The following is a 22,657-nucleotide window of genomic DNA, read 5'->3' on the forward strand; positions in this document are numbered from 1 at the left end:
GGGGGGGGGGGTGCGGACTTCTGCACGCTGAGAGCTTCTCTAGTTAGTTTATGTCAACTGCGAAAAGCAACTAACATGAATGCTGCAGAACATTTTTTGACACAATTGTGTGTATAACTCTACTCTATGGTAGCATGCAAATGTCAAAAAATAATAAATGCATCACAGGGATAGCTTCAGGGACAAATTATTCTTTCTTTTATAATTCAGCCTCTTGCTTCATATTACGCAACACTAAAGTGCCTAAAACTACTGCACATTTGTTAAATGAGAATGTACTGAGATTACTGTTGCAATTTACTTTGGCATCCATTTTGCAGCTATTTTGTGCCCTGAATGAAGTATGTATCTGGCCTGCTTGTAGCTTAGTCTAACTCGGCTCCAAACAAGTATTTCCAAAAAACCCATGCCGCTGTTTCATTACTGAAGTTTATGCATGTAAAATTATTTCACTGTGAAGTTGCAGATCAATAAAATAGATCCGGGTAATTGATAGGGATACTGTCCAACGCTCTCTTTGATGTATTTTTAAGATTCTCTGTCTTTTCCATGTTGATGTAAAATTTTGGCACAAGTCTAATACAGTGTGTTAAATATGACAGAATAATGCTTTTTCTTGACTATACAAAGCATTAGATATAAATAATTCAGGAATTAGATCAACTTCCAAAGTTATCTGAGGCATTTTCTACACTTGAGTTTCGCTCGAACAGCACGTGTGAACTTGAGGCAGCGCTTGGCTGGTTACTTAGATTTTCATTCGGCACAATGAGCCGACATTCATCATGACTGTGCTTATTGAACAGAAGTAAGATAGCTCAATACAACTCAATTAGAAACACAGCGTCCATGGGATAGGAGGCCTGCTCAATGTGACTGCTAAGCAATATGTTAATATATAACCTAGCTGCTGCAGGGACAGCAGGGGCCCATCCTTTGACACCCCTTCACTGCCACTGCCAGAATATCAACAGCCCTTCATTGTTATAGCCTTTATGCAATCAATTTCAATCTAAGGCTGGTGGTCGATCGCTCTTCAACAGGGGACATACAGCGCTTGCAAAAACTGCAGGGGGAGAGAGGCTGGAGAAAAGCTCCCGGAGACCGACGCCGCTTCGCTGGGCTGAGCAGGAAGCACCACGACGGGTTGTAAACAACACAAACCAAATCCTCACACTCCTTGGCTCCTCTTGAGTTTAATCCTTCGCTAGCTCTGTATCCGCCAGGAGCCGTTATGACGGGCTGCACTGGGAGCCTGGAAAACGTTGTGAAAAGATATTGCATGTCAAATTACCTTTGGGAATCTGGAAGACGCAGCACACCTGATGGCTTCTAAGTACAGATAAGAGCAGCAAGCTCCGAGCTGAATCCGACGTGTCCAAGTTAGAGCGCTGAGCATGTCTTAGTATTACTGTAGTTTTGTTAAGGGAACAGTTACTAACATAAAAAAATAATCATTTTACATACATCGGTCTTCAACAGGTATTTGTTGACCTCTGACTGGTGTTACAGCAAACAAGTTTAACATCAGATAAATGTGTTGACGCTTTCTGAACGGTCCATTACAAAGACTCTTATTCCAAGGTATGTCTATCAAAAATATTGTCTTGTTTAATTTATTCCTAAGAAAAATGTAAAAAAAAAAATGTTTTCAATATAATTTATTTTATATCTAAAACCTTAACAGGAACTTAGTCTGTGTGCAGATCAGCCTGAAACGTTTCAGCCAATGAGGCGCGACACTAGCTCTTACCTAGCTCCCATTAGCTTGTATTTGCATAATCTCAGTCCATGTTGTAACATCAAAGTATTTTATTTTAATTCCATATCTTCTTGTGAATTGATGTTGCATGTGTGTGTGTGTGGGTGCGATAACAAAATGTCCCAGGACATTCAATTGATACACTTGACCAATTCATAGTTTCAGGTGAAAATCTGCTATCTGACATGGCCTGAAAACAAATCAAAAAGCCGTGAGCAAGTCCAGAGGGGCCGTGAATCTTCTTCTGATTAAAGCGAATTTCCATCAAGGAAGTGAGAATTCAACACATCCAGTATGCAAAGGTCCAGGCACCTTTGGGACCCCAAGACGAATTTACTTCAAACCTAAACGGCAGATAATAGTGCTGATGTGACAGCCTGCCAATTCCAAGCTTCCCCCATCAAGAATACATTCATAAATTAATTTCAAACATCAAACTACTCATACCCAAAAAATAAAATGAAAAAGGGAACAAAGTTGGATACTGAGGGGAGACCTCTTAAGGGATCCTTGATTTAAGGTTTAAAGCGCTCTCATCCACAGCGTTATTAGCTCACATCAAATGCAGAATCAGAAGATGTTTTATCTCAAAGTAATAAATGTTGCAATTGGAGAAATGTGAAAATGTTTCTAATCAGATTGATCTATTTTCGTATTTAATTGACGTTTTGATTGATGCCAGAATAAAAAAATAGAGAAACATTACAAAGAGAAATAAATTAGAATAAAAAAGGTACATTAATAGACTTCTATCTGCAACCAAAATATTGTGTCAGCAATGAACAGATTTCTAGAGGCTGGTCAGGTGGTTAATATTCCATCCTGTCAAACGGGCATTTAGAAAAGAGTCTGAACGGATCAGAGCAGAGCTCGTCATGGAAAATCCGACCAATACATTGCTTTTGCCATTTTGAAAAGCAAAAGGTTTGAAGCCATAAACATCAGCGGCCGTAAAGGTCATTGTGTTTTACGAGGCAGTCATAACTTAACTCATAACCACATCCTTGACTTGAAGCTGTGATCGCCGTTCGGTCGAGTGATTATCATAAAACGGAGTCATCTCTAAGTGCTGGCAGAGAGATGAGGATATTTGTTATTTTGATGCATCGTGCCCGGCTACGTGATGAGGACGCATCTCGCACTGCTCATTTACTCTGGCCTTGATGCCTCAGCCCAGCACACAGGGAGAATGCAGCAGAGAGCAGACAGCCAGAGCGTGTGGTCGGCAGACAGCAGCCGCCGAGCAGCGTTCGGTTTGCATCTGCATGTTCACGCTGCAACTACGGGGTACTAACTTCAAGGAGACATTTGGGAGGAAGGTTTAGTGTGGAACCCCCCCAGTGAAGGACACCCTCCCCACTGGTCAGCCAGAGGAGGGAGAAGGTGAACTGTCACGCTTGTGTCTCCTCACTAAGGCTCCCGTGGAGAGTGATGTCACCCCCTGCGCTCCTCAATCAGATTGGGGGCTAGACTGGCATCTGCTCCTCACCTCCTCCTGACGATTTAATGTTGCAACCAGAAGGCAGACAGTGAATGCTTCCCACCAGGAGATGCCAGGCTATTTGCTCTCTCTCTCTCTCTCTCTCTCTCTCTCTCTCTCTCTCCCTCTCTCTCTCTCCTGGCGGTTAAGGTGGAGGCACGATGACATTTGGATCTGGAGACATGCTGACATGGCCAGTCTCTCCTGATCAGCCTTATGACAGGCCTTTACCGCATCACATGGGCTCTGTGCTCGGTGACTTAATACAGTTGTGTGTGTGTGTGCGCGCAGGTTCCTGGACTCCCCTGTGCAGCTGTCAGAATTCTCTTGTCTGCGTTGAGTCCCAGATCAGTGCAGAAAGTGAGCGCCTTACAAAGCAGAAGCCTTTTCTGAGACCCAGAAAGGTTCCTGAAGAGACCTTCACGTTAACCGACGGGGAGTCGTTGCTTTCATGACAACTAAATTGTTCTCAAGTTGAATTAACAGGTCTCAGCTGTGCCCGTGAGTGATGACCTTTACTGCGCAAGAAGTACATGAACAAAGTTCCCTGTGGAGACCATGGCTTTTGTGAGATATATTTTTTGTTGCTGGCCAGTACTTTAACATGTAAGTGTATAGAGGACGTTACAAAATATCAGTTTGGCATTTAGGTTTCGAGTTCATTGTTGCTGGGCACAGTAATAAAACCATTACAGCACTCAGAGAGCGCAGACCTCCGCCAAGCCGCTCATTCCCCTCCTAACTGGATCTACACCGTCCACATGGTAATCTGGATCAGCACCAAAAGGTTCGAGATTGTTCCTGGTATCTTTACGCACCAAGTATGACAGAAATATTCTGTCATATTGAACGAGTTTGCTTTTTCAGTCAATGTTCCTTTCTATAGAGAAATACAAACACAAAGATGTTTTTATATCTTCTGTTGCACTGATTCGTGTGCTTGTCCTAAAACGATCTTGTTAAGCGCTTTGTTTTTCCACTCTGACAGCGAGACGATGTGAACCCGCTGGATCCTCTCTCGACTAGTAAGACGGTGCCGCCGCCAAGGTTGGACCTCATTAATCTAAAGCCTGCGTTACTAAGAGCGGGCTCGCGTAGGTTGAGACAAAGGCATGGCACTCCCGGAACAATAGATGCCTTGCACATTGAAGGATTCCATTATTGACGACACTTCTTTGAGGTGAAAGCGCAAAAAGATGAAGTTCCCCAGCCTGTTGAGACGCTCCTATAATAATCATCGTTTTCTAATGGAAAAGGCCTTTTGTTTCATTCACCCTGAAACAAAGCATGAACGATGCACTTATGCAGGTCTGGATCTGCCTGTAATACAAGCCACCCACTAGTTCATCAATAAGCTCTCCTGCCTCCTGTTCTTATCTCATCCCACTCATTTCTATTGTCAGAATACTTTGATTTTCTCTCACGCTGAAATCTCTACATTAATGCACCGTGTACGATGATCCATCTGGATCTCAGATTTCTTTCAGAACTGCCTTGCAGAAATTAGGAAATCGAAAGGGGCAGAGAGCGATTGCTGAAAGGAAATATGAGTTTATTTCTGTCACATGGTACGTCTTTAGCAGCAGTCAGAGGTGTGTGTAATCCCCAACTGTCTCGTTTGACATTACCTGCAGGAGTATTTGTGTTAAGTGTGATTTTCAGACAAGTGGGGTCAAGCCATCAACTCTCCAGACTGAAGATGGCGACAGATAATTGCTCCAAGCTTTACTTTGTACACAGGATGGAGCAGTAATATTATGCAAATTCAGACAGAGCAATTAGAACACACAGTAATCTAATATTAGCCCGGGGGGGGGGGGGGGGGGGGGGGGGATCAGTGTGTGATGACAAATTACATGATTCATTGGCCACAGTGGAACGGTAAATGAATCTTTTTCAGTCAATGAAGTAGGAGGAGAACTCCACATGCTCATACTTGCTGCCAACAGTAAGCATCTACATGCAGAATTAGCAGCACCAGTAGCATCTTAGTTATTGTCAATGAACCCCCAATCAGTTTCTGTTTTTTTTGCAGCCTAATAGAAAATGCCATTTTCATCCTTACGCTCCGACGGTGCACGACACAGTAAGTGTGTATGGTGCATCCTGTCAACGCTCACTAAGGCAACCCGACAGGAACCGCAAAGATTTACAAGGCAACGAGAAAACAAAACAAAACACTGTTTGATCAGAGCGGTTCTGCGGGTCGGGCCATCTTAGATAGAACAGATCAGTGAAGTTATTTTATGTGCTTCGGCCTCAAAACTCTTCTAAATCCTCGCCAATCGGTTCTTATCGTCTGTGAGAGTGAAGGCCAGAGAGGGAGACTAATGCCAATTAATAAAACTAAAAACAACAACTCTACAGTCAACAATAAAATCAGCAGCGTGTTCCTTGAGTCAATCTGTTGTTGCTGTGACATTTTCCTTAAAAATGAACGCAAAGCACGAGCCCCGGAAGCCGCTTTTGTTCGAGCGATCATCACACTGTACATATTTATAGAGAAAATGCTCTTTGAGGGAAAAGAAGTTACGCTCAGAACTGAAAAGAAAGATTTGGCCGTCTTCCATTGACCATAACTCTTGTAGTGAGAAACTTTAAATGAGATAAGTCTGAGCCAGTGTTTCATGCAGCCATTATGAATCATGGGAATGGGATGGAAAGACTCGGCTGCAATCTCCTAGCTTTGTTGGAAAACAAATACATGTTTCTCAAAAGACGTGCTTCATGCTTTGAAAGAACATGGCGTGGCGCTGTGTGGTTCTAGTACACACTTCATGTAACCCAGAAAGGTGCAGCACACGGAAAAGAAATAGTTACATAGGAAATAAGAACGGCTGAAGTAATGATACTGCTTAAAGGTAAGCTCAGGCCAAACAGGTGAGTTTAGTGTACTTTCAAACTTCTTTTGCTGCAGCTGCTGGTTTTTAACCCTCTTCCTGTGTGAGTTGCTTGCTGAATGGGATGTGCAGCCCTTTATAAGGTAGTAGGTTCTGACCTGCTGAGGTGTCTGCCATAGCTAGCATCTCCTGCTTTGTGCCTAATTAGCTGAGGATCCTGATTTGAATGGGACCCAGTCCAGCCCTCTAATCCAGAGGAACCAGCTGGGAAAAGGATGTTAAGAAAGCCAGAGCAGACATACAGGATGCGCGCTGGAGCTCTCAGCTCGCCTCGGTGGGTCTCGTTTTGATGTCAGACTAATATGTCAATTCGTGTTTCTTCTCTGTGAAGTTGAACTGAGGCTGGGTCAGCTACATTTTCAAAAGATAATTCCACCCGCCGCCTAGAAAGCTCCTTGCCCAGAGAGGCCAGGTGGGTATACACACTGTGAAGAAATAGCAAAGCTTTCTTTGTGGCTCAACCAAAGCAGAAACCACAGTGGTGCGTCGGAAAACAACGGAAAAATATATTTAAAAAATCTTTAGTAACGCATAACAACAGAAATGAACAGGAATGTGATAAATGGAATGTGAAAATGCAGAGGTTCACCTAGAAACATTCCATTTCCTGTTTATTTTTAAAATGACAGCTGCACATCCAATTGTATTTCAATCTGAAGAGAAACACGAAAGAGCAGCGTTGCCAGTATCTCGTTACCATGTGCTCAAACGTTGATGCAAATAAAAATGGGGAGTAAAATAAATGCATCTTCTTGCAAGTCAGAGGTTACGTCTGTCTTGCTGATCATCCCAACAAGTATTGCTGTGCTGTGTTACTGTCTTCCAAAAACAACATCTGTCATATAAATACTCCTATCTTGTAGTTTTCTTTTTCAGATACTGCTACAGACTGCTCTTATAAAACTCATCAAACTTCCACTGGAGTTAGTTTGATCCCAGTTTTTAAAAAATGAATAAATGAAAAGTTCACATTTTTGATACACATGAGTTTGTGTATGAAGATATTTCATCTGGATCTGCAGTTTCCCGCCGCTGTATGGATGATTTGATCGTCTTCCGCTCGGTGCTGTTTCAGTTTTACAGCCCATAATGTCACTGCTTCGTGCAGCAGCAGGCTGTTTGGATTAAAAAGGTTTTCATTAACCCGTAATAATTTACAGTATACATGCTACAGTCCGTCAGCAAAATGAAAGCTCATTACACACAGAAAACTAAAGACACCCTAAGAGACGGTTTGTGCCGCTGCATATGAACGGGCCCAAAAGTCCAGATGGTTCTCTCAGTGTAATACTGATGGAATACACACAGACGTTTTCACATCAGCTGCCCTGTGTGGCCTTTCAACAAGAGATAGTACCCAATTTCTTCACCATACAGTTACTCTACAACTATAAAAAGAAATGTAGTTCCTACATTGTGCAATTTGGATAGAAACCCTTAAAATGAGACCCGTGCTGCAATGTCCTGAACATCACTCTGAGAAGGCTGCATCGGACCTACGCACATGTAAATATAATAAAACACTGTGGTCATACAGACGAGATAATGGCTAGTCCCTCAGTAACAACCCTGAAATGTGTCCCAGACTGCAGGCCAGGAAAACTAGAACAGCTGGTGCCGACACCTCCAGCGTGGGAATCTCTGCCAGTGCCGTCTTACTGCCTGTCTGCTTCAAAATGATTTCAACTAATGAAGAAGAAAAAAGAAAAACTGGAGAGGTCGGAACTTTGACTCCCAAGTGATGGGAAATGAGACCGGTGATGGTCGGGTTGAGTGAAAAACAGTGCAGACTGGTAGTAGTGAAGTTAAAGACGTTTTGTGTGCTGCATCACCCGAGCAGTGTTTCAAACGCAACGTTTTATTTTCAATTATTAAGATCCACATCTAATATGGAGTCACTTTTATATTTGCAAAATCAAATGTTTGTAATCGATTATATCCTTGAAAGCATTTCTTGTCAATTATAAGACTGAAATACATTTTGAGAATAAATCAACTGTGTAAAGCAACAGCGTGTGTGAAAGCTTCAAACTGAAGAATCTAATTCAAATTGCATTTGGATTCTTTGACAGGTATAATCACCGATATGGTGGCAGAGTGGCATTGGACTGTGGTGGAACAAGCCGGTGATGCCTGCAGTTATTTCCTACTCAGATTAAAAGACAACAACAAGGATCCATCCGGGAATCACAACTCATAATGCGTCTGCACATTAGGTACGCGAGAGATGCTTCCTAAAGTCAAGCAGACATCCTTTAACATTCCTCCTGTATCGCTTTGCGAGCCACGTATTCAGCAAGTCTCTGCACAAAAGATTGTGATTAACCTCCCTGTGAAAACTCCTCATCAACCTGCTCAGGAAATTGTTTTTCATCACTAATTCAAAAGTTCATTAGCATAGATTGACAGCTTAAGTGTTCAATATGCATAAATAAAATTGGGAGTTCATCCTCAGGTCGGGCGCCGTCCTGGCGTCAGAGCCACGGATGACTCACAGAGGTCAAATGAAGGTACGAGACCCCCCCGGCAGTGAAGTGCAGCATCAGCAGCACGCCTGGCGCAGGCTTCCTTGTGTCTGTTAGCAGAATTAAACCATCCCCTGAGACGCATCAACACACAATGCCGCTCCTGAATATTCGATTAGCGCAGTCTCACCCTGATAAATATGAAAGCAGATCAGGTATGCAATAAATAAAGAAATGAGCCGGTAAATTATAGCCACGCATTGCTGGCGGTTAGAAACACTTGAGATTGTTGTTCTGACAATAATTACCCAGAGTGCTCAGGGCTTACGTTAACGAATTCTGACCGTCTGTAGCTTGGAGTGACATTAAAGCAAAAAAAAAAAAAAATGCCAAACCTCAATGAAGACTGACGGGATGCAGATATTTCACAGCCATCTTCCCTCTATGGCCTCCAGACAACCTGAACCTGAACTTATAAGTGACAGCTGCACACAGATATATCCTAATGAATCATGATTGACAATAAACGATCCAGCTTATTAGGACCCCCCCGTGAAGAACAACCTTTCCTCAGACTCACACAACCATGGGCTTGTGATTCTCGACAAATGCACATCAGTAATGGCAATAAGGAACCTGACAAATGTAAGCATGCACAAACAGACTCCCATTAGTCCCATCATCAAGGAGTCTCCGCGTATTGATTCTCCTCGCAGATTCTCGTTAGCAGGCAGAAAGGGAGCATGTCGCCTCCACATAATGAGAGAACAGGAGTGTTCGTTTAGCCATTTTGTCCTACATCATATGTTCTAATCCGGGGATAGCGAGCGCAATAACTGCTCGCAATAAAAGGTCAGCTTTGCATTAGCTTGAGCTAAAATAAATACCAGCCATTGGTTAAGGCGCCAGTGAAATGATTTCTATCCATGGATGAGGGAGAGGATGAACTCTGAATACAGATTAGGGAGGAATAGGGCCACAAGATGAGCACCACAATAAAGCAGAGAGGCAGGAAGCCCAACAGCAGCACAGAGCACTTCAGTGCTGAGAGTTGTGTCTTAATTAGAGTCGGCCTTTGAATGACTTGAGACAACTGGCAGCCGTTCATCCCCCATCGCTTCGACTAATAGCACATAAAGAGCCATCCCATAGCAAAGGTAATACAATGGCATGTCTCAGACAACATGGATTATTTAATAACCTGAGTGCACCGTCACATGCATCATCATCATCATCATCATCGGTTCCACCGGACCCCTCCAGAAGCAAAGCACAGTATGTCTCACATGAGACCGTTCTGGACTCGGATCAAAGCGAGATGCTTCTTATTAGTGATGCTGCCGACATCAGACTGAGTGAACGCTAACATGCTAATGCTAAGCAGCCGCTATTCACAACAGGTCATTTACATGCTTTCATTTTGCTATGCAAATTAGAATGTAAATCACAGCTCAAGATGATGGGATTTAATATCGCATTTAAAATACAATACAAAATGGAACTGATTAGGAAGATGTAGAATGTCCGGGAGCCCAGGATCAATGACTTCATTACCAGTCATCCTGAAGGTCACATGATTCCCTTCATTGAATCCTGACCCTATGTTAGAATAGAATGGTTTCCCAGTATGACCTCACCTTCGACCAAGAAGCTCAGTGAAGAGCAAGGAAGTCTTCGAAGCTGAAAGCTCCAGCGACACGCGGTATCTGGAACAACTTCATTTTGTGGCCTTCATCGGGGTCGTCATGGCAGCAACAGAATAGATCAACTGGAGTTCTGTTAAGAGGTTCCAGTCCGGGATAAGAACAGAGCCAAGTGATCGCTGGGTCAGACGATCCCAAGAGGTAATGAATGACGAGTAAACAGATGAAATAAAGATGAATGCCGTGTAGTATTGGATGATTTGAGTCAGTTTGGCCACAATATCAAAGACAACTTGGAAGCACCGAGTGCATTGCACTTTTTAGCCACAGATCATGAAACAGCACAGAAATGAAGGCCCAACGGTTTCTATTCGTCATAGTGAGGGGGTGCCGGAGCAACCAGCGCGGGCTGACAAGCAGAAACGCTGCTTTGGGTTCTCGTCCTTTCTGGATGCTTCCCATTTATCTCTCCTGTCAAAGGACGATATGATAATGAAAGGTGCACAAACCAGTGAGGGTCGCTCTCTGCCAACCTACCATTCAATGCTGTGTAATATGCTGGGGGGGGGGGGGGGGGGGGTGCTTGGAGAGGCAGAACATTCATCTTCTCAATATCTACTCTAAGTAATTCAAGTCAAACGCTTCCTCCGAGTTCAGACACGGGACAATGAAAATCGGCTTTAAAATTTATAAGAAACTAATTAAATTTATAAAAACTACAGCCAATGTTTGGTGATAACATTTAATTGCACAAGCTCCCCCCCCTCATATTTTCCACTTTTAATTACAGGACACCCTAACCTCAAGTGACCATCTCCAGCAATGTTAGAGTCTGAAGTGTGAATATTTGTTAATCTGCGTGGGACTAATCGGCCCACTCAGATTAACAGAAATCCCACCACCGGGCCTCCTCCCGTGAAACAGGCAGACGGCATGAATGGAAATATAGCTCCCTCTGCTGGATGACTGGATAACTGCCCCACACCTACCGCCACTACTGGACTTTCGGCTTGTCCTGAGGGGTCGCCACAGGAAATGTAGTCCCAGCCTCTCCTCTGGACATGTCCAAACCATGGATGTCTGGTCTTCGGCCTTGTCTTCAAAACATCCGACATTCACTTTCTAATCCTCTCCAACCTGCTCACTCCCACGGAGAACCCGAAAAACCATCCCCACTGCAAACCCACCTGCTCCAACCAGACTTCCACACTAGTCGTTAACTGTTCCCGAGTTAACACTGAAGCTAAGGAAGAACATGAGCCGAGCAGACTAAGGAGGCCCGTCAGTTTAGCAGAGATTAAGTGTTTATTAAGAAACACAAAGCTGCAACAATCTGATTACACTCATCCTGTTAACATTGAAACATCTTTGGACACTTCTATAAATTTTAAGTAATTGAAACCTGAATTCTGTCACCTACTTTTAGACAAATGGAAGCACCTCTCCTGAAGTTTGCATGAGTTTGTACAGGCCACGGAACTTTTCCTTTATTTGCTATAGCAATCAATTATATATGAAGTTCAGACACAAGACGTTAGAGTCCAGCTGTCATGTAACCAGACCAGTGAAATATACGCCAGACACTTATCAGATTCACAATGTAAATATTTTATTTTCAAATTTTTACAGTCATAATTTACAAAGAAATAAAGATAAATGTGAACATTTACAAAATATAATCTGCACTTAACATCTTGACTGTTGAAGTGAAATATTTGATGCAATTGTGTCCCGTTAGCGGAAAACTTGGCGCAGAACAAAACCCAGCTTCCTCAACAGGCCGGGACAAGTGCAATACCACAGATACAGGGCATTGCCACCCCTCCCAACCTGCACAGAAAGCGGTGACATCTGGAGAGATCAATGTAGCTCTATGATCAGTTTTGCATGGATTTGCACAGCAGTAAAGTGAAAAGCTGAAAGCAAACCAGCAAAACGAACCAGAGACCCAGACGGACAAGCGAGCGCTGCAGGATGTCTGAGAAGAAACGGGTCGAGAAGTACTTGAAGTGCTCACACTGCAGTAGAATTTCATTCAACTACCTGCACTATAAGCACTTTAATACTACTGAAACCTGTCTTCACCTTAGTAGCGCCCGTTTACTAGAACAAAGGAAGCGAGTAAACAGTATTTAGATGAAAACACAGGTCACCATCAGTTTTGCATAGATTTGCACAACTTATTTCTTCTTGCAGCGCAACTATGCAAAACTAACAGAGAACCGCTACCATTCAAAGAAATGCGTGCAGGTGAAAGTTCCAGCTCCTTATGCCAGAAGGAGCACTTAGGGCAGTAGGTGCTAGTCTACTTCACTATCTGCACTAGATGCACCTTAGCACAAGCGCCAGAGGAACGCACACGTGCAATATCCAGACAGAATTCACATTTGATGATGTCAGAAGTGTATACGTGGATAAACCGCACGGACAAATCAGAAGTTAATCTATATAACGCAGCAACACATGGACTTACCACAGACTGAACAGCGAGGATCTGAGCTCACGAGAGAAATGGTCAGACGAGATAAGACAGCCACTGCTCAAATAAATAAAGGGAACACTGCAACACGTCCTAGATCTGAATGAACAAAATATTCTTATTAAATACTCCATTTACAGTCGAACGGCTAACAAATCACATTTGTCAACACACGGAGGTCTGGATTTGGAGTCGCACTCAAAAATAAAGTGGAGAAACACACTACAGGCTGCACTGTCCTTATAACAAGTCAACATGAGGCTCAGTAGTGGGTGTGGCCTCCACGTGCCTGTAAGACCTCCCTACAACACATGGGCATGGTCCCGGTGAGGCGGCGGATGCTCTCCGGAGGGATCTCCTCCCAGACCTGGACAGTCTGTGGTGCAACGTGGCGTCGGCGGCTGGAGCGAGACACAATGTCTCAGATGTGCTCAACTGGATTCCGGTCTGGGGAACGGGCGGGGCAGCCTGTAGCGGCAACTGCTGACACTCCAGCCACATGAGGTCTCACAAGGGGTCTGAGGATCTCATCTCAGTACCTACTGGCAGTTAGACGACCTCTGGAGAGCCCCCCCCCCCCCCCCCCCATCCCACACTATTACAGCCTATAATCCACACCTGTTGCCTAAACCATTTGCTTCCCAATTGGACAGTTCGATTTCACAGAGGCGTGGTTGACTCGGAGTTACATCGTGTTGAAGCGTTCCCTTTATTTTTTGGAGCAGTATATATTCCCATGAACATTCGGATTCTGCATGTCCCGGGTTGGCATCAAACGGTGTGCCTGAACAAGTCAAGGCTCTATTTACCTTCATCAGAATAGTGCTGAAAGTGCCTTCACTGCAGTAGATTAAACTAGAAAACAAACTACCTGCACTGTAAGCACTTTGACACTACAGTGACTTCAAATTGGGCCTTTTCATTCCCAGAACGACTTGGAGGTGGTGGTGGGGGGGGGGGCTCGCATCCAGTGTGAAGACCTTTAGACCTTTCCAGGCGACACCGAGCACAGGGACCTGCAATGATAAATAACATGACATCAAGGGCATGTCAGCAACGTCAAATTCAGGCTTAAATTCCTGGCTTTCAATAAAATACTCTTAGGAAAAAATAATCTTAGAAGGTCCAAAAACTCAGATGGTCATAAGTTTGCCAAAGTGATTGAGAAATTAACAATTTCATGAAAGGCATTGGTGCAAGCAGTTTATGCTCATTTGAAATACTGTAACACTTTATGAAATTAATGAATGAGTACTTGATCAAACACACCGTTTCATGTCTAGTCATCCTTGTCACATTCTGTTACTGACAAAACCAGTTACTAAACTTCTGCCTCACACCTTAACATCGTGTAACACGACTGAAACATTAAAATGAATTATCATTTTGAAAAGTTGAAATTCAGTTCGTTAATTTGTGTGAAATAAAAACTGTTTTTTTTTTTGCACAAGTTCCATGTAGCTACACAAAGTGCAGTTTGCTAAATAAACTTCAGTTGTGAATGAAACGAACAAACACGTGTCCATGTTATGTGATAGGAATATGTCAACCCAAGACAAAGCTCTGTCTGTTTACGTTTGCAAAACTAGTTTCCTTTTTTTTTATATAACTTCACACGCCATTTTACCGGACAGTGGGACAAAGGCGACATGGAGCATTTCTATTATCTATCCATTACGCAAGCCGTTCAACCTGCCAAATGAACAATCGCCGTGTTGTCCGTGGCAGCGAAGAAGACAACGCACAAAACATTTGTGTTGCAACAGTGTTGCGGGAGAGGCCATGAGAATCCCTCCAGTAACAAAAGTTTAACGGGGAACCGGAGCGTGAACCGGAGCCGCTGCGGGAGGACAGCAACACTTGCTGCGCCCCTCCCCCACGGGCTAACATGGCGCCCACGAGTCCGCATTTTCAGCTCCTTTTTTTTTTTTTTACGTCTTCGTTCACACACTAGATAACCACAAGTTTAAAATACATCAGTGGAAAAATTCAGCGCTCCAACGACGGCAAGCAGGTGCACGTTACGCGTGCGCCCGCTGCTAATCGGCGCTACTCAGCTACGGAGCGGAGCTATTTGGAGTCCGAAAGCACAACAAGCTAACAGTGCCCGACGGCTCCGTCAGAAACAGTCCAATGCCAGCGTGCGTTAGCCACCAGGCTAGCGCGTGCAGCCTGGCTGGGTACGGCTGGCTTAAATAAAAACAAACATAAAAAGGTACTCGTCAACCATTTGAAATGCCAGATTTTTTAATAAAAGCCCGACATATTGGCAAATAGCTTAAAGTTAAGCTGCAACAAGTCTGCCTGCTCGTGTTGGCTAACATCCGTCTACTTTACAGCATCGCGTTCTCATAGCAGAGCCAAGCTGTGTGCTTTAACAGAGACGAGCGCCACTCATACAAACACGGATTAAAATGGCTATTCTTTTAATACGTGTATTATTCTTTGTTTTACACAGCCCGTTTACGAAACGCTGACACTGCCACCAAAGCACGCACAACACGGTCAGCCATTAACGCAACCTGGCGGTATCTTCATCTGCACGTTAGCATTAGCAGCTAACTGTGCAGCTCGCGACTAGCCAGGAGCCAGGAAGGCGCGCGGCCTGCTGCAGCCCCCCCATGTGCTGCTGCTTTGTTCTGCCGACCCTTTTTAAGTGTACATCACAGCGCACTGGGAACTTTGACTCATAAACATGTTGACAGTCCGGAATCCCTGAACCCAATAATTGCAGCTAATACCAAAGTGTGTAACGCGTAATTTCAACGAGCGACCCCCCCCACCCCCCCCGCCGACTTAAGGTGCAGCAACACATGCTTTTCAAATCTCCCTCATTCTCCAGCCATGGAGGAGACGTTGCCATGCGCCTCTTACAACTGTTTCAAATGCGGAAACAACAACTTTAAACGCGCCCCCCGCACACACACACGCGCACACACACACACACACACACACACACACACACTCCACTGAAAACGCAAAAGTGTGCCTCATGCGTTACACACAGTATCGAACATTTCACTTTCACGCCGCTTACCGCGTCAAATCCGAAAGGCTAACAACAGGTTTCCTGCCAATAGCGTGCGCGTGAATCGACACTAACGTTACCCACTAGAACCCACCATCTTCAGTCACTTGTGCAGACTTACCGTTTCCGCACAGCGTTTCGGGTCCGCATGCAAAAAGGGGGAAAGATACTATGAGAACCTGAGGAGAACGTGGACTCAAACAAAGCCCGCCACCATGTGCTGCTGTCGCGACTCGCTGCGAGTTTGGGATCGTAGTAAGATTGCGAAAGTGGCGCGAGTCGGCTCGAGGTTGAACCATGTGGTGAATGAAGGGCGGCTCCCAGCCAGCGGCGCTCGAGCCCCACTCCCTCATTAGCATAAATCAACGACTTCCTCTCTGAAGTTCGATCACTTTATGTGTGAATTCATTGATAAATCGTGACTGGGGTAAAAACAACCCCACGCCCCACACGAAACAATTAAATACACAGCTTACTATCAGAGGCGATATCAGCACAGAAGTATCAATACAACGGCCATAGAGTTATTCGATTATTCATTATTAAAAAATAAATTACATTTAACCGCATCATTTCGGGATAAAAATGTCTTATGAGGATCAATAAACACTCGATATAAATAGACCCTGTTACTGTAACAAAATAATAGTAATATTTAATAAATTCTAATAAATATTTTACTATATTTACCCAATCAGATATCTTCCTCTAATGATAGAAGTACTGCTGGCTCGCAACCCGGTGCCGGACAAAGCTGTTGGAAAATGAATGAATGAATGAATGAATGATAGAAGTGTTGGAGTTTGCGCAGTATTTGTCGGTTTTTGTGTTGCAGCAGACAATTAAATCCAACCCTTTAATTAACCAAAAGCTCCATATTTTTTTGTAGGGATGTGAGACCTGTTGTACGTACCTAAACTGGAATTATTCATGGAAATATAGTATTTATATCGAAATAAATATTCGATTCTAGATCTAGTGTCCAGAAAATATGTCAGTGGCAAATTTGCTCATACAATCTATTGTCATAGTTATTTTTAATTTGATGTTATAGAACATATTAGGTTATAAATATATATATAATATCAAAGCAAACTGAAATGCAAATGTTCATCAATCACATCTGAACACTACCAGTTTTTCAAAAAGGCAAAATGTTAGATGTTAAATGGTTAGTTCTGCCCCTGAAAAGAGGCGCTGTTGTCCAAAGTTACTTTACCTCAATAACTTGCCCTGTCCTTGAACATTATCTTAACGGTCCTACAAAATGAAAAAGTGAATATATATCCATTTTTAGAACATGGGGATATGATATTACAAATATTTGTACAACATAATACCACACACATAAACAAACACACAAATTTAGCAGCATCCAGTTAGATCGGCTTACACATATTTCTAAATTATTATAATTATTTTGTAAATCATTATCGTGTCTTATTTGTACATTTCTCAACAAAATACAACATGTAAAATACTAATACAAAACCAGTGCAATTGTATTCATTCATGGATCACGTAATATTCTGGACTTTTCGGCTGAACTGGAGCTCTGTTAGCATCAGTACGAAATTTCATTTTTGTCTTAATTGATTAATGCACTATACAAATTCCATAGAAAAGCAATTGAATATTCCTGCTGCCAACATGCACTAACAGTGTCTGCTGCAAGGATCCACCAATAAGAGGGAACGGAGAGTATTTTTTCCTTCAAGCAGAACGACAAGGAATTGTCTTTCTTGTGATCAAGGGTCGAGTTCACCTTTAACCTCGATGCAGTCATGTGCAGTCATATAGACTGGAGAAACAAAAATGGAAGCTGACCTCCTTGCTCAGATGGAAAAGAAAAGAAAAATACTGCAACTTAATTGTAGAAAGTTTAATTAAATTGTTTTAATTAGAAAAGATCTACAATGATACACCAAAAAGATCCAGATAGATTAATCAACATTAAACTAAAAATATTCCAAACTGATTAAATTCTCTTACCAACTGTGGTGCATGTTTTTGATAAATATATACATTGCTTTAGTTTAGTTAAGGATGAAGCCCAAACAGTTATAGAAGAATTTGACATAGTGTTTTATGAACTTGGTAAATTTGTAATGTATAATATTATAAAATATACAAATCTGTTGGAAAACGCATAACCTATTCTACACAGATTTATCATTTAAATAATATAAACAACCCAAAAATAACTTTTTAAAACAATGTTTGAAAACAAATCAGAAAAGCTATTAACATTAAAATTACTAACTTTTAGTTAGTCTAAAAATGCTAAATAGGTTACAGCTATGGTATTAAATATGTATTATATTAATAAAATGTATCCAATTTTATATGATGAAATAAAAGGCAATTTCTTTGCAATAATTTGAAAATGTCAAAATAAATAAAGTCAAATGTCTAACTTGCTCTCACCAATAGAAATGAGTTAAACAGCAGCAACTGTGCAGTAATTATTAAAATAAAATTTTAGTGAAATACAATTTAATTTTTTCATATCGAAGATCCTATCAGACTCTCTCTCTCTCTCTCTCTGTCTCTCTTTCTCTCTGTCTCTCTGTCTCTCCGTCTCTCTCTCTCTCTCTCTCTCTCTCTCGCTCTCTTTGCTTTTTTGATCCTTCCCACTTGCCGTAGCTCATTCCGAATTCTGCGTCTAATAATGGCTGCCGTGTACGGAAGCGGCAATAACCGCCACAATAATGCAACATCACAAGTCAGACACAATACAGTGCTGTTATATATTCTTAAAACGAAGTATGAAAGCAATATTATAAACTTCACATATATTGAAACACAACATACCCTAATGTTTTTAGAACACATATGGTTAGTAAACAATATGTTAGAATATTATTTTGAAGGATAAAACAAATCATTTCCGGTGAATTTTTCAGCCACCGGTTTCGACAAATTCTCTTCCTGAGGTTTAACGTGTGTGACTATAGTCCTACGTCGATGCGTAGAAGTTCAGGGTGAGTCGGATGATCTGTTACATGGTGACGTCACACACCTGTGTGTGGTTTGATCTCTTTTTCTTTTGTTGTACCGGAGAGCAGTTTGCGCAACATTCACGTCATTTACTCAATAAAACGCGATTGCTGTTCGGAAAAATGTGCCGTTCCTCGTGCAACGCAAAATCAAGTGTGTGTGTATGTCGTTCCTGATGAATAGCAACAGTCAGAGCGAGTGGAAAATATAAATGGAAGATTAAAAGAAACATAAACAGTGATTATTAATCTACGATGAACAAGGCTGCGTCAAGCATGGTGGAGCTGTGTAGAAGAATGATCAAGTAATGTGCGAGTCAGGAAGACTATAATATATACCGTATATATATAAAATTAAAATGAAGATAGTTTTATAACTGTTTTATCCAGTTTAACTTGGGTATCAGTTACACAGCAGGGGATATTCACATTTGTTTATATATATAAAATGTACACTAGTCTACCTCCTTAGCACTGCCGAGTTGCCCCTGAGCAAGGCACCGCCCCCCCAAACTGCTCCGGGTGCGCCAATCATGGCGGCGCCTTCATCCTACGCAGGGCCCCTGCATGTGTGGCTGTTTAAAGGGGCCCGTTGTACTAGCGTGTAAACATCAATGTGTCAGTGACTAAAATAAAGCTTTTTGTGTTTTGTATTGCAGGAATATCTCTTAACGCTTTTAATTTGTGACTAGTTGTGTTTGCTTTAAAACAATGTCTTTTTGTCTGTCTTTTTGTCGAGCAGATTGATGGCTGCCTCCGTGTTGTGTCGACGGGTGCCCAGGCTGCATCAGCTCCCGGGCTTGAGCAAAGATTCTACATTGGCGCAGGTTTTGCGTTCCAAAGTGCGTGAGGCTGATGATCTGAAGGGCTGTAAAGGAGAACCGCATCAATGGGAAGCCTCTCTTCCAGCTCAACACGGACTCTATTACATCTCTCGCTCATATTCTGTTTGTAATTTTGCATCCTTTTGCAACCAAGCAGAGAAGGGTGTGTGCCCCTCCACTCCCGCACCTTCTCTTTGGCAGCAGGGCAACCGTTACAGTGTAAATGGCTTGCGGTATCTCTCCAGCTCGAGTAACGCACGTCTTGAGTCAGCTTTCAACAAAGATTCTGAATCGCCGCTGCCCTCAGAGTCTCTGATCAACGGACAACCTGTTAAAATAGATGCGCGGGCCTTCCAAAGATGTCGGCCGGAGTATGCTTCCATAACCGTTGACCTCGCCCAGCGACCTCACCCAGTTGAGTGGCAAAAGGTCATGCCACTGTTGCAAAAGGTGGGTGTTTTAAAGGGTGGAATGAAACCATCGGACATTTCTCAGTTATTTGTGCAGCTCAGCCACTTGGAATCGAACAAGATGCCGTTGTTGAAAGGTCACAAGCACTTCATCATGCTAGTCCAATATACTGGAGAGCACCTTGGACGGTTTACTAATCTTCAGCTGATAGAGGTGCTGCGGTCGCTGGTGTGGCTGGAGATTCCCGGCGCTCACCCCGCACTCCGGCGGTACGATGCGGAGCTGTGCTTCCGGGTTGGCCAGATGAGTCTGCACCAGTTGTTGTTAACTGCTGACCTGTGGCGCTGTATTGGGAGGCAGGTGCCCCAGTTCTTAGAAAGCCTCTATAGTGTGATCCATTTGCACCATAGAGGCTTGATGGAGGTAGCCGAGCTGGTACAACTGTTGTATATAATGGGAGAGGGGAGGAAGTTCCCAATGGAATTACGCCATCCTGTCGAGCAGCTTCTCCTGCTTCATTTAGACAAACTCCACCCTGAGGAAATCGGTGCCGTGTTCCTGGCGCTCTTTAAATCCCAGACTCTGATATCTGAACATGCAGTGACTTGTGTTGTTGAAAAAGCATGCTCTTACGTTGGGGACATGAGTAACCTCGCCATTGTAAATGTCCTGAAATACCTGCGTTTCTCCCACCTGCATCACGAGACGTGGCTGGAGAACATGGCACAGGAAGTTCCTCGACGGGTCCATGGGATGGGCGTTCAGGGCTTAATGCATGTGGCACTGGCCTTCTCAGCGCTGCATTGGCAGAATGACCAAATCCTGATGGCTATCGCAGAGAGAGTTCCATCTGTGGCGGTTCACTGCAGGAGTAAAGACTCATCCAAACTGCTGTGGGCTTTTGGCAATTTTGGGTTTCTCCCTGATCAGAGCCCAAGTTTCTATCCAAGCCTCATAGAAGCTCTGAGACAGAGGAAAGAGGAATTTCTAAAATATCCAGCGCATCTGCTTTCTGGTCTTCTCGGCTTGATCTTTGTCTCGCAGTTCCCAGAGGACCTCATCGCATTGGCTTTGAGTCCTGACTTTGTCAGCATTGCCCTGCAATGCACAGATTTTGACCTGAAAAAAGACTTGTTCACTGTAGATGGAGCCGTGGCTCTGGAGCTGCCTCAGTGGACCGGCCCCCAGCTAAGCTGTGAACTGAGAGAGGAACTGTGGAAGTTGGCAATGTCAGATGTTTGCCAAAAAGTAGAAGTTCTGGAGGCAGAATCTCTTCTGTGCGATCTGCTTGGAGGAGAGAAGTTTGTGTGTAAGAGGATGATTTTGCCCCACACTCGTTCCATCGACCTGGAAGTACACCTTGATGCCTCTGGACAGCCCTTACCCGTGAACCCAGCATCCAACACACACACACTGCAGGACAGTCCAGTTCCCTCTCATCCGGAATGGGGCAGAAGGAATGTAGGAGTAACTATATCTGATGAGCTCTTTGCACAGCTAACAACCAAAAACAGGACACGCCCCTTTAGCTCACCTGCTCCTGTTAATAAGCATACAGTTCACATGGAGGAGCCTGACGAAGGCTGGAGAAAGTTCGACACAAGACTCTTCTTCGGTAACGACAACAAAGATTTAGCCAGACGCCTTTACCGCCAGGAGTCTAAGAGGCCCATAAAACTCGCTATCCAGGTGTCCAACAGGAACCAGTTCTGCTACCGCTCACGACAGTTGATGGGCCTTCATTCCATGAAGAGGAGGCAGCTGAAGCTGGCCGGCTACCAGGTTGTGGAGCTTCACTTTTGGGAATGGTTTCCCCTGCTGAGGAAGAGCAGGACAGAGAAGCGGGCGTATCTTCACTGCAAAATCTACAATAGTTTGTACTAGTCTTCCAGAATGAACTGCGGTGACCTCAGACTGCTGTAAAGTGATGAGCAGTTATTTGTTCGTCTTCTCCCACCTATGAATATTTGTGCGTATGTGTTTTTTAAGTGTAAAATAATGTTAAAAAATAACAATTTGAGCACATTTTGGTGAAAATTAGGAAAAGGAAAAAGCATTGAACTCTCCTGGTCATGTTTATGGCTTGAAGTCATAGTTTAGTTAAGGTTTTAAATGAACTTATAAGTTTAGTTTGCCCCTGGACAGCAAAATGAATGCAATTTGATAATTAAAATTTAAATACAATTAATTACCAAAGGGAGAAAATGAGGGCGTGGTCATAATTTGAATTAAGTATCTGTAGCGAAAGGTTTAACTTCCACCAATCAGAGCCGCTCATCTTCCTGTCGGCTCGGGCTGGAGTGGGAAACGGCATTCCTTGTTACTGTCATTCATGTTGCCTTTTGCATGAAAGTTCCACCTGATGTATGTTGAGCATCTTTTCATCTGAGTCTGGTCTGACGGGGACTGTAAACATTTAGTAAACTAAATTAAACAATTCTGTCTCCTGTGATTTCTGAGAAATATCTTAGAAACGATGAATCATTTAAACTTTGTCTGTCTGTCTGTCTGTCTCTCATCCCGCTCTCTACAGTAGGATGAGGAAAGTTTGTATTTTTACCTGTATTTTTTGAGGCCCCTTTTCCATTTTGCTGGTTATTGTTCTGCCTAAGTGTATAAACCGTGACGGAACAACAAGAGTGGATCGCTGAACGGATCCGTTTTCA

The 22,657-nt window shown here is 43.2% G+C and overlaps 1 protein-coding gene across 1 annotated transcript; it reads left to right on the forward strand.

Moving 5' to 3' along the window:
• Positions 1-19,502: 19,502 nt before the first annotated feature.
• Positions 19,503-21,875, forward strand: LOC137902676 (FAST kinase domain-containing protein 5, mitochondrial). Its single transcript, XM_068746762.1, has one exon. The coding sequence runs from the start codon at positions 19,503-19,505 to the stop codon at positions 21,873-21,875; it is 2,373 nt and encodes a 790-aa protein (XP_068602863.1).
• The last annotated feature ends 782 nt before the right edge of the window (positions 21,876-22,657 follow it).

Source organism: Brachionichthys hirsutus, chromosome 12 (genome assembly GCF_040956055.1).
Source record: "Brachionichthys hirsutus isolate HB-005 chromosome 12, CSIRO-AGI_Bhir_v1, whole genome shotgun sequence".
In the NCBI taxonomy this organism is placed as follows: Eukaryota; Metazoa; Chordata; class Actinopteri; order Lophiiformes; family Brachionichthyidae; genus Brachionichthys; species Brachionichthys hirsutus.

Excerpts from the sequence above, each read along its gene's own strand:
- LOC137902676 (XM_068746762.1), top strand. The coding sequence starts at position 19,503 with ATGGCTGCCTCCGTGTTGTGTCGACGGGTGCCCAGGCTGCATCAGCTC.